General features: G+C 41.2%; 2 protein-coding genes across 2 annotated transcripts in view; both read right to left on the reverse strand.

Annotated features, from left to right (window-relative positions):
* SLC10A5 (solute carrier family 10 member 5) overlaps positions 1-1,010 on the reverse strand; it is a 1,829-nt gene extending 819 nt beyond the window's left edge. The window contains 1 exon segment of the mRNA XM_006927020.2: positions 2-1,010. Within this exon segment, the coding sequence (XP_006927082.1) occupies positions 2-732 (731 nt within the window). The 5' untranslated portion in view covers positions 733-1,010.
* Positions 1,011-3,449: 2,439 nt separating this feature from the next.
* ZFAND1 (zinc finger AN1-type containing 1) lies at positions 3,450-10,347 on the reverse strand (the record flags this gene model as incomplete). Its single annotated transcript, XM_025041175.1, has 7 exons — positions 3,450-4,571; positions 4,652-4,807; positions 7,109-7,230; positions 7,961-8,052; positions 8,139-8,266; positions 9,293-9,332; positions 10,292-10,347. Coding segments are annotated over 7 exons (765 nt in total), but the record flags the coding sequence as incomplete, so codon positions are not given.
* Positions 10,348-12,885: the final 2,538 nt, after the last annotated feature.

A 12,885-nucleotide genomic window follows, 5' to 3' on the forward strand; every position in this document is an offset into this window, starting at 1 on the left:
GAGCGTCGATATGCAAGTCATCAAAATGGCCAAAGTGATATCTCCTTCGAGAAGCAGAGCAAAGACATAGCCCCCGCCCCCTCCTGGGCATGTGCAGGTCATTATGAATCCAAAAGCCTGTGCCTCAGGCAATGCCAAAATCTGAGTCAAAAGAAATCCACAAAATGGCATAAGAAAAAACTGTGTAACTGCCCCCAGAATCACTGGCAAAGGTCTCTTCCAGACTGTTTGAAACACCTGCAATTCAATCTTGCAGCCAAACGCGCATTTATTTAACAGCACCGTTGGGAGAACAAGCACTAGGATATTTCTATTGACGTGCATCGACGCCTGGAGCAGACTGTCTGTCCTTCGCTTGAGCACTTGGACTCTGATACTCTTTATTTCGTCAATGAGCCTTTCTTGCCTACCTTCAGAATCCCACAGTTGAATGGTCAAATTTGTCTCCCCTTCTTCATCTGTCACTAGGTTTATGACAAAGTTTGTAACGTCCGATAAGGTCTTGGTCACGTTCACCACCTGCAGCACCTTCGGATCTTCTACCTGCACGAAGAGGTAGCTGGAGTTGGGCCGTTTGTCTCTGTAACTTGATCTTACGCTGACGGATTCTTCCGTCTTTGTGAAAAATAGTGTTTCAGTGTTTTCTATATGCAGAAAACTGAGAAATGAGTTCCTTGCTTCTCCCAGAGTCACAGATGACAAAAGCAAGAGAATAAAAAGTTTTCTAATCATTTCGAAAGCTTAAACTAATCACATATGCAAAAGCGTTTAAAAAAAAAAAAAGAACTAGAAAACATTCCTGGTACAGGTGTCTCAGTGCAGCTGAGGTTTATGAGGTAACCGCTGTTTTTTGCTGGATCAAAGTCCGGTGGGAGGGACAGTTGTACTTTTCAAACAGATGCAAAGCTAATCTCGGGAGTGACACAACCTGCGGAACCTGTAGTTATGAAAACGTACAGGCCACGGCAGTTAACACGTTCGATTTATCACGGCCCGTCCTCTCAACTTTATTTCTGCTAAAGAAAAAACGGCCCCCTATTCATCTGAATTTAAAAACTTAGTGTCATTATTTTTGAGTTTTCATTCTTCCTAAAGAAAATCTACACTAAAAGTCAAGATCCAAAAATCTACAATAGATTCGAGAAGGCCTACACATCAGTGTTACTATTTTATTCATTCGAGTCAAAATCAAATGAGTATTTACTGGCCATGTTCGCTGGGTACTGAGCCAGGTGCTGGGTACCAGAGTAATCCAGCCAGACGCGGTCTCTGTCCGCCTGGAGCTTCATCAGGTGACCCCTTATCATTACTTAGAAAACCACGGAGCCCATAAATTGGTTGAGGCGGCTTACACGTGAGTGTTACTATTTTATTCATTCGAGTCAAAATCAAATGAGTATTTACTGGCCATGTTCGCTGGGTACTGAGCCAGGTGCTGGGTACCAGAGTAATCCAGCCAGACGCGGTCTCTGTCCGCCTGGAGCTTCATCAGGTGACCCCTTATCATTACTTAGAAAACCACGGAGCCCATAAATTGGCCTTGCCATATCCTTAGGCTGCTAATAGTTTTCCTACAACTCTAAAGAGTGATTGTGTCAGGCAAAATCCGAAACTGTTTTTGGTGTCCTTAACCAGAAAAACCATTTCCTGGATGATTATCGGACAGCTTGGGCACCTAGGGAAAGCAGGTGGCTGGACCCATGGCCAAAGGGACAGCCAGGTTAGGGGGCCAGCGCCGCTGGACACTTGGACCCTGACACATGGGACAATGGAAGGCCGCTGGCACTAATTCTCATCTTTCATTCCTTCCTTGTGACACTAGTCCGTGTTCACAGCTAAGGGCAAGGACATTCAACTGATCCAACTTAGGCCAAGTGCTTTTTGGACTTCGACCCGTAGATTCCCGTAATTGTGTATTTCTCACAGCAGAGGAGGGGTTCGGATGCTAAACAGAGAAAAAGAACAAGAAAACAAAACAATACAAAAAAATGCCACTACGACTGTCTAGCAAGAAGCCTACGGATCTAGGCGTCTCTGAACATGTAACCATTTCCGCAGATCCTTCACAAATCATGACGCTGTCCGTGTTAAATGCAACAATGAGTTTGTATTAAGTGTTTTAGATCATAAAATATTTGTTCCTCAAGTTATCAAAGCAATTTTTATTGGTCATTTTTAAAAGTTTCTAAAAATTCTATTCATGGAGGTTAATCTTTCAAATGCAACGGATCCTGTATTTCCACGTACCACACCAAGAAAAACCAGCTACACTGTGTCCCCATGATGAAAACAGGGAATGGAACTAAAGTTCTCAGGATATCTCAGTCAACATCCCAGAGAACTTCCCTACTTTAAAAAGACAAAAATGAAGCAAACACAAGTGAGAAACTTTACGAAACCAAAGCTATCTTCAGAGTTATGTGACCAAATATTTTAACTCACGATTTTTGTCACCCAGGTCAGATCTGAGGATCGCTCATTTTGTTTTCCTCAGATTTCCTGCCTGCAAACTTTCCCCTACATCAGCATCTCTTTCTTCTTCTTACCTAAAACTTTCGCGGAGTAAAAACTGACAAAGCTGGGAAATATTTGGAAAGCTGTCATTCGCACGTCTTTACTGGCTGATTCCATTTACACTAAAGCTCAATTGCCTCACAGTGTTGTTATAACTCTTTATCCGAATTTGAGACTCTTTGTGTGTTTTCTCCTAAGAATTCTAGTTGTTGGAAGCAGGTGGGAAGATACGCAGGTCGGATGGGGACACCCTAGACTCTCATCGAGCGTGCTCAACTCAAAGCCCGCAGAGGAAGCCTGCGAGGGCTGTGACATCACAGTAATCAGGGAACGAGAAGCTGGAGGGGCCTCTGCCCCACCTGCTCTCCTTAGGAGATGGCTCGGGCTGGAGCCTGGTCCTCGGAGCCTCTGAGGCTGCTGGTGCCCATATCTCTTTCAGGCCCGTTTGCTCCACTTCTGGAGCCTGACCAAACTCCATCTCTGTCAGCCTCCCCACCCCCCTGCTCAGCCCTCAATTTTTTTTTTTTTTTCCTGGTATATTTAGCTTTAGCTCAACCCATGAGACATGTGTCGATCGCCTACCATGTGCAAGTAATTATTACAGAAGCTAAAATATTAGTTTGTATTAAAACTTTTGGTATCTGAGAAAATACTGGAGAATTAGTTCTACTTCTGCTCTCCTAGTGTGTGATGAGAGAGCTACCGGAACTCGGCTACACTTACTTCTATTCATTCGGCACGTGCCATACTGTTTTCATGGATGTTAGAAGTATGTACATACTTTTCATAGTATGCAGCATGGCAACTAGAATCAAATCCTTACACTTAGCAGGCGCTCCAATAACTACGTCGATAAATGAATGTATAAGCAGATGATAAGTCGAAAGTCATCCCCATTCCTTGTGTAAAAACAATACGAAGAAAAAAATCAGAGATGAATGAACATTAGTTTTTCCTTTAATGAAACCTGAAGTCACTATATGTGTCCATGACAATAAAAATGGAAAAGGGACAAAGAACAGAAATAAGTTCTATTTCTTCTACATAGTAGTACTTTGTCGCAAACAGATGGAACACATCCGTCAGAGCGGTCATTTTAATGGGTCGGTAAACTGCAGTTACTGTTAGCAAGTAGTTTGCTTTGGCGAAATATAAGCAGACCGTAATGAAGCCGAGCGGCTCCACCTTCCCTCTCATCTGCAGTTCATTCCTACAGACGAAGAGGTGAGTCCACTGGAGGAGGTCCGTGATCAGAGATGGGCCCCGAGGCGGTGAGGGCACACCAGCAAAACCACTCCCCTTCCCGGCCTGAGACTCTTCATCCACACACTCTGAAGAGTGGATGACACGGTCCCTAAGTTTCTAGGATTCAGGTACAGACATCGATTTACACATCACGATGCAGGTAGATAGGAAGGCTACACTTCCCGGCCCCATGATGCTACGCGTGGTCACGTTACTTGTTAAAAAGTGACACCTGTATCTCCTAAGAGCCATCTCTTTCTTCCTCTGTGCTAAGAATGGCAATGTCCCAAAAAGGACATCTAAACATTCAGTTTAGATCCTGGGGTGAAGATGACACGTAGCAGAATCATAGTCCACCAACAGAAGATGTCAATCAAATGAGAAATACACTTTTTTGTTGTTTCTACAGCCTATAAAAGCTCATTAAATATAAGAATTTGCAATCGAGTGTAAGTTCATAGTTAAACTTTGAAACACAAAATTCAAATTCGATTTAATAGAAAACTGATAATGTACATTATGATGTAATGGAAATAAATTTAAAAACAACTTTTAAAAATAAAAATATATACTATTTGTAGTAAATAAAACCAACTTCACGTAGAATTTTCACTGTGATTCCTGGCTTGAATCCTGAACGACTATTCAAAGTAAGAATCAATATCTTTTAAGAACTGTTCGTCGTCACTAAGATACTCCAAGATGACATTTCCACCGCTGTGCAAAGGACAAGCCTCCTTAGCCATCCAGCTTTCTAACGTGTGATCCAAGGGTAAGGCCTGTCCCGAAGTCACGTGACACAGCCTTAATTTCTGTGAAGAGAGAAATAAACCACAAAGACATGCTTGTACAGCACACCCTAAACGGAAAAATGACTGCAACGCGTTGTTACCTTAGCTGTGAATTTGTTGTTGTCATTTTTAAGACTGGCCAAAGCGGCTGCAAAGTCGATGGCCTTTCCAACGCTCCATCGGTGGCAGAAGAACATCGGTTTGCTCTTCTCCTTGCTCCCCTTAGGTAAGAAAACTTGAAAGTAAATTCGTTCTGTCTGCAAAAATAAAAAGTTAAAATACAGATTACATATGTGATATAGACATGGATTGTTGTCTGGTGATCTCTCTTCCTCTCTTCTTCCGGTCAAAGAAGGAATGCTCTCTAATGATGGAATGTTCACTGGGAATACCAATCACAGCACCCAGTATCCAGGTGAACGCGTGGACACAGCACCCAGGACCCTGGCCAGTCTATGCAGAGACAGGCATGTGACTTAAGTTAGGCCAACGAAGGTCTTCTCCTGGGATTTTATGTTCATAAGCTGTGCTGAGAAGCGGGCTCTTCTTTTAAGGTTTTTAAGTCCTGTTAAACGAAACTTGGAGTCGCCTGCAGCTGTCCCCCATGCCCCTTAGCTATTCCTGACCCAGTGTGGGAAAGTCTTCTCCAGCGTGGAAGAATGAGTCCAACACAGACAGAGAGAAGTCAAGGACACAGTGGACTCTTTCAACAGCATTTGAGTCCTGGAATACAGTCGCCCTTCCAGACCAGAGCAACGCCACTCCCCATTATAAAAGAAAACTGTTTTGATTAAGCTGGTTGCTGTCGAGTTTCTGTCACTTGGAATTGAAAAGCACCTGACACATATAACAAGTCTTTGCATGTGAAAGTCCTCACTACATATTTAGAGACAACAGGGCTTTTGAGAACAAAGAAACTTAAGAAAGTAAAAAAAGATGGTTTCTCTAGTATTCCATAACCTATATGATTCCTTACATTGTATTTTCTGGCTAAATTATCAAATGTGGGAAAGAAAGAATAAAAGCAAAGGTGCTAGGCCTCGAATCTTCCCTGAGCTCTACAATTTGCTTTTAAAAAGTACTGGTTTTACAGATCAATTCCTGTTACAACGTATTTTCGGCATAACAGGAGCATCTCAAAGTTACAGAGAAAAGATCGCAATGATTTCAAGAAATATTAGATTCAAGACAGTTATCATCCCAGCACAAAGGAATTTAGATTTGTTGAAGGCCAGTGGAGTGTGTTATTACAGATGACAGATAACAAAGAAAAAACAAGAAACCACTGGAAATTCAAGCTTTGGGTCAATGCTGTAACCTAGTAGTCCCTGCTCCAAAATCAGAGTGACAAAAGAGTGCAAATACGAAAAGAAAATATTAAAAGGTTATTTTCATCTCTGATTTGTTTCGAAGTTTTGGTTTACAGACTGTGTCTGTCTCGAATAGGAGGTTCATTCTGTGCCTCTCTCACTGTTCTCGCTCACCTCGCCCATCCAGCAATCGTGCATTTTCTTCCCCTAGCCCACTTCCCAGGCCTTCCGCTCCAAATTCAAGTTGGAGACTGGCAGTTAGTACTCATATCATACAGAGATTTTCAGGCTATTCAGATCCACTTAACGAGCTGGAAATTCTGAGAAGTATCCAAATGAACCAAAGACTATTTGACACTCTGAAAAAGTATTGGAAGTTCTCTCTTCAAAAACGTGATAGAATAGCCAAGAAACGTATGCAAAGTAGCCGAACCTCAAGGGAATTTAACTTTTCACCTCAGTGAGGTGTCACCGCACGTCCATCCACTGGTCAAAGTGAATAACACAATGCTGGTAACACAAACTATCAGACAGGAAGGAGACAGATAACACAATGCTGGTAACACAAACTATCACACAGGAAGGAGACAAATCAGTACAACCACTGACGGCAGGGAGCTGAGGACGGCGTCCAGTAAAGCTGAAGATAGCAAACACGACGAGCCAGCTTTTCTGTTTCTCGATATATACCCTAGAGTAGCATTTTTCAATCTGAGGGTCCCAATTCCTTCAGGGTTATAAAATCAATAATCTTTAAAATAAAATAGAATAGAATAAAAATACAGTACATAACACATTATTTATAAGGCTGGGTGAAACTATGTTAAGGTATGTCTGTCGGTCTGTACGTACATATGTATTGGGTTGTTACATGAAATGTAACTGATTCTCTTCAGGAATCTTGTTCATGAATTTTGTTCATGAAGAGAGTGAATAAACGTGGTATACTCATACTATGGAATAATATGCAGCCATAACAATGAATAAACTTGACTAAATGTGTCAGCCTGAATCAACGTTAAAAACACGATCCCAAGTGAAAAAAAAAATAAGTTGAAGAAGATCACATATGGTTCCCCGCATTTCTGAAAAACGTCACAAAATTGTGTATCATTTATGTAGCTATAGACCATGTCACACGAGGAATGATACACATGTGGCCTCAGTTACTTGTTTCTTGAGGGTAGGGAGGAGGAGAGGGGATCTTCACTGTTTAAATGTTTTGTTTTCAAAACCTCTAGGACCTACCTGTGGCACGGACCGGTCTCCATAGGCATGCATCTTCAACTTCATCAAGGCAACCTTTGCAGCTGTTTCGCTATTTTTAGCGCCCTTCCGTCCCTTCCTTGTCGTCTGTCCCGCCTTGGAATCTAAGAAATAAGGATAAGCATATAAGCACATAAAAACTTTTGCATTACGTTTTCCAGAGTTTTATTAATTATTATTTATTATGGCCCTGAAATGTACACGAATTACGCACAATGGAGATATAGAGACCACATTCATTTCGTAGGTATTACATTTACACGATCAATGGAAAAAACACCACCGAGGCTGAGCCCAGCAATGCCGACGTCAAACAACTCACGGATAAGAGCTTCTTTCCAGCTTCCGCCTACTGATCCAATCGCTAACGCTCCACAGAGAACTGTAGATTTGGCTATAGACTTTAATAAAGGGAGCACCCGGAACACAGACAGAATGACAATTCTGCTGAGCTAACGTGCTGGCAGAGTGGCTGGGTCGCTGATGTGTGTGCTCAGACTACCAGCAGCGTTCACAGGACAGCTAACTAGGCTTAAAGTTTGCTTTAGCCTCGGGAACATCATTTACAGCCGTGCTGGTCAACTGGCTAATCTAAGTGGTCCGGCAAAAGAGAACATCTGATAGGGTACTTCCTCAGAATTTCCAAATCTTCACTGGTCAGGTGGAGATTGTAAGAAATACCATCACGATATGTCATCGAAATCTACAGCCAGTTAGAACCACTGGGGCTGTTAACGACACCTCCATAACTGGCAAGTGGACGCAAGAAGTACGAGCTTTGGAACTAACAGTATGTGACAACGAGGAAGGAACACAACGAACTTTGATACTTGCCAATGATGTCTTTAACAAGTTTCTGAGTGGCAGCCATTCGAGGCTCAGGGACTTCCAGTTTTTCACATTCATGATCTGACTGATGACGGTGTCTACGAGCAACAGAAAAGTGAAAGCAGTTCATGTATCTGCACACGAATGAAACAGACAGGTGGAGTCTGAAGGTCTGAGTGATCACCTCAGGCAGAAGTGCTTCTCACAATAAGGACACACAACCGGTACAAGCTGTCTTTCAGCGCAGCCCTTGAAAGAGCACGGGTAAGATGGATGCGCATCGGACTTCAGTCTCTCATTGATCACGGTCACCTGACAACAGACCAAGGGGGAAATGGCATTATATTTCACATGTAAACCAAACCAACAAATCTATTTTGGAAGGAGCACTCACAGGATTTTTGCTTAAACTTACAAGAGCAACTTATACACTCCCATAAAACAGATTATAATAAATATTTGTGTGAGAAATGATTACCGTGTTGACTATTCTCTATTTCCAAAATTGTCCTACTGTGGTGTGTTTATCTTCTAAGGAAAATTAAAATAACTAATCAGTTATTCTTTATAATTTAGTCTTCTTAACAATCCCACACAAAGATGCCCCCCATAATATTTTGCTCAGGTAATCACCTCATCCACCCTCAAATGAAAGGTCATACCTACTTTCTACACTCATTTTAAGTGGTTAAATACATATAAATGAACACATAAAAATTATGTTTATCATGATACAGAGGGTCAGAGACAAATCTGCTCAATTCTGGCTTTCCTTTGCAGACTCATCCGGGTCTATGCTAGCTTTCATCATTCGCTTTATCCTTTATCAATAATAAAGATGATATTTTGGCTTCTATGTGCCAGCTCTTTTCTTAATCTCTCAGTTTGGTCAGAATTAGAATGGGGATCTTGTTGGTTTATTCCTGGTGGTCTCAGGCTGACTGAGTCAGAAGAATTTACGACCACAGAATCCTAATCAGGCACCAGTGAAAATGAACACAAGCATGAAGGAAAATGAAAAGAGTGTATGATGAGGACGTCAGCTCCACTGTGGATTTATAAATATGGAGCCTAAAGCTGTAAGTGGGCCACCTAACTAGAACCCAAGTATAAAAAATAACAATTATAAGAATAAAAGTGTATAAATGCCAAGTAGATCAATTTTTCTTTAAAACAAACAAAAATAATATAAGCGCGGAAAGAGCCTCCTTCCATAATTAGTTTAGTATGTCGAATTTTAATCTGTGGTACACTGACTAGCTTGAAATTTCTTCAAAATCTGAATAGAAGCACATACACACAAACATGTTCAATGACACAGGAGAACTATTCACACACCTCGGGACAGCTATGCGACTCTCTGCTTCTGTGTTCAAGGCTTAAATAATTAAAAAAATAATGTTTATTTAAATGCAATCAAATAATGCACTTACAGATAAATGTAGTAATTTCCGATAACTTAATGGTTGGAATCGTTAAGATTAATTATACTTACAGTACATGAAGAACTCTCCATATAAGAATAAACTGAAATACCAGATAAAGATGGTGCATCTATAGTCTTAAACGTTTAAAACACACTGTTCAATTTTTAAAGCACAACTGTTCAATTTACTCAGTTTCAATGAGTAAAAATAATGTACCATTCTAAATCACCTCCACTTTGAGTGCTCTTAGGTGTGTGAACAGACAATCTTTGATTTCTTTCCATTTCTCAAAGACCATCCATAATAAAATGTCAAAGGAGTGTTCTAGTTCTGAATGATTTAAAAATATGCATTATTTTTCTTTACTTCTAATAAATTTTTCTGAATTATCTTCTGAAAAGAATTTGTTCTTTCAGTGCTCTATTTTATAAATTAAATGCAGTAAAGAAAATACATTTTCCAAAATTCTTGGTTCGTTCCCAGGCTTTACTTTGCACATTATATGTGTACCAAAGACATATGATGTCCAATTTAAGAAATGTATAGGTTGGGCTCTTTTTATTTAGTAATTAAGAGTAATAATCATAACTGGACCCCTCCCCCCGTATTCTTTATATTGTGGATGTATTTATTCTCTCCTTGTGATTAAGAGACACTAATACAACTTGTACATAAAAATCACGTACATAAATAGTGCCGATTATGGAAGTTTAAAGATTAGCCACACATATGTACAAGTAACCAGAGTCTGTGACTAGCCTGTTTCTTTTTCCCAAGTGATTACCGTAATGAATATCAAATACCGACGGCTAAAGTAAGAACTAATTTAAATCATTCCGCTTTTCAGAAATAAACCTCATATTACAAACACTAAAATTATTCTCAAATCCTGCATAAAAATGTAACTTACCAAAATATTCCTGAGCAAGCATCACATACAAACGGAAGAAAATCTAAAGTTGAGGGAAAATGTTATATGTATGGTCAGTATCTGATTTTGATTAGTTTTCCTGTAAAAAAGAAACGAAGCACAGACCCATCCCCAAGAGGAGACGCTCCTTTTTAACCAACACCTTAGTGCAGCTGGTAGTGGTTAAACAAGAGCTATCGCCTCAGTGCCCTGAGAGAGTAACTAGATTATCGGGAGATAAATGTTACTTGTAGAGGCAAACTAAACCCCAAAAAAAGTTCTGGGGTTTTTTTTTTGCTTTATTCGATTTTGTTTCCCAGATTTAGTTGGTGGTGTTTTTGAGGGCTGCATACTGCAAAATCCTGCAGTATGAAGTAAAAAAACCTATGTTTCAATTCTTATTCCACTGCTTACTAATCTAGCAATGCCAGACAAGTCACTTAATATATATACATATGAGTATATATATCTCCGAAGTATGTATATAAATATATTAGATAACATAGCTATAAATAGATATAGGTATACAGCATCTAAAAATAGATATAGGTATACAGCATCTGTGTGTGTATGTGTGTATATATCTATATCTATGCTACATGCTATACCTACTTCACAGAATTATACAAAACAAATTATATACATAAAAGAAATGAATAGTAAGACAGTAACTATAATTAATAAGATTACAACTAATTTGTTTACATACTCGACTCTGAGAAAAACTGTGGTGACTACGTGATGTTTTCAAAGGAACTCCAGAAATTCCAGAAATTCCATAGATAGACTGAGACTGCAAAATTCAATCCTAAATTGTGTTTTCTCTTGCTGTTGAGGAACAACTATGTTAGGATTAAGTAACCAAGTAACAACTGGTTAGGAACTGAATTTTGGGAAAGCAGGCAAATGTATCCGTTCCCAGATGTAGTAACTATTAACCACTAGACACAATCAATTCCTCTCTAATTGTCTTCAGTGTACTCAGAGCATACAGCCAAGTAGAGCTGTATACACCCAATCATATCAATTTCGTAAAGTAAAAACAAAAGGCACTGCGCTGTACAGAAAGCTACAATTGCCACCAAAAGATCTCATCCTACAGGTTACCTTAATCTGAAACCCACAGGAGAGGTCCTGTTATAACCAAAGGGGACCCTTGGGTGATTCTGCTTGAGGGACAAGAGGGCCCCAGTACAGTTCTTCCTTCACCTGAGAACTGGGCTTAGTGAATTGTCGCTGTTCTGAAAGCATGATACTGTGTGATCCTCTGTTTTATACCAAGAAAGTGTGTGTACATTTGTCAACAAGAGAAGGACACCGAAGCACGATACTCTGCAAAACTTGTATGTCTCTTTCGAATCGGAAAAATTGTACACGCTTGTTATTTCGAGATTTTTAAAGTGACCGTGTATATATTAGATGAAATGAAGAGGAGCCAAGGAAGAGTTAAAAATAAGATAATTTCCTGACAACTGACACCATCCTTCATCCATTCAGAAGCTAAATGAAATTTAGGATACTCACTTAACCGCTCTCCACTAGTCCAAGAGCTAGATAATCTGGCCTCATCTCAGATATTTACATTTTAAGAGACAGCTGAAGTTGGAAAGGAAGACGGCTATCTCACAAATGGTAGATAAGGTGGACTTATTAGGGGTAATCAGGTATACCACAGATACGTGACAGTCAAAATCAACTGGCTAAGCTGCCCTACGAAAGATGTGCCAGGAAGCACCGTTCCCACCTGCTAAACGGCTGGCCATTACGGCGGTGGTGAAACATACAAACACGGAGAGCTGTAAGTAACAAGGGCCTAGCAGAGATGGCTTCCTTTTACCCACAGCCCACAGCACGTATCACTGATCAATTGTGACACTCCCCAAATCTGGGCTGAACCTCAGAGTCCTACTCAACAGCGACTCGGGTACCTGCCACCAATAGGAGATGAAACCTAACTTGCCACCCTATTGTAGCATGAGCCAAAAGTGACAGCACACGTGTGGAGTGAAACTCAGGTACCAAACTCAAGTACTGAACATTCTGTGGGGTCTAATGTTTCAGAAAGGTGCCTGCTGGAGATGAATAAAATCCTAAAGCCTGTGCCACTACCGCGGGCCATTCGACTGGGGTCAGTGTACGCAGGTCTCTCAGTTCGGTGGAGAGAGAACATCCCCCCTTACTGGTCTGGAAGCTTTTCTAAGAAAAGTCTGTATTTTATAGCCTCGATGTAGTCCCCGCACCGAAACAGATGCTCGGTAAATATTTGTTGAACGGGTGACAATCTGAATCAAAGAGCGACGGAGCTGGCAGAGAGTGGCGATCGCCTGGCGGCCCAGTGTGGGAATGTGGCAGGGGCTAGGGGCCTTCTCCCCAGAGGCTCGTCTCCCGAGGCGCCCACGAAAACTAGGTTAGAAACGGGTCTCGCCCAGCTCCACCGTCTGACAGATGGTCAAACGAAAAGCGTGGGAGAGGGGAGCGGCTCGCCCCGGCTCGCGCCGCAGGGCCAGAGGGGGACGCAAGTCGTCCCTCCGCGAGCGACTTCTGGGCAAGGCGCACTGGAGACCGGAGGCCCAGGATGCAGGGCACGTCCCCAG

Source organism: Pteropus alecto, unplaced genomic scaffold, assembly GCF_000325575.1.
Source record: "Pteropus alecto unplaced genomic scaffold, ASM32557v1 scaffold87, whole genome shotgun sequence".
NCBI lineage: Eukaryota > Metazoa > Chordata > Mammalia > Chiroptera > Pteropodidae > Pteropus > Pteropus alecto.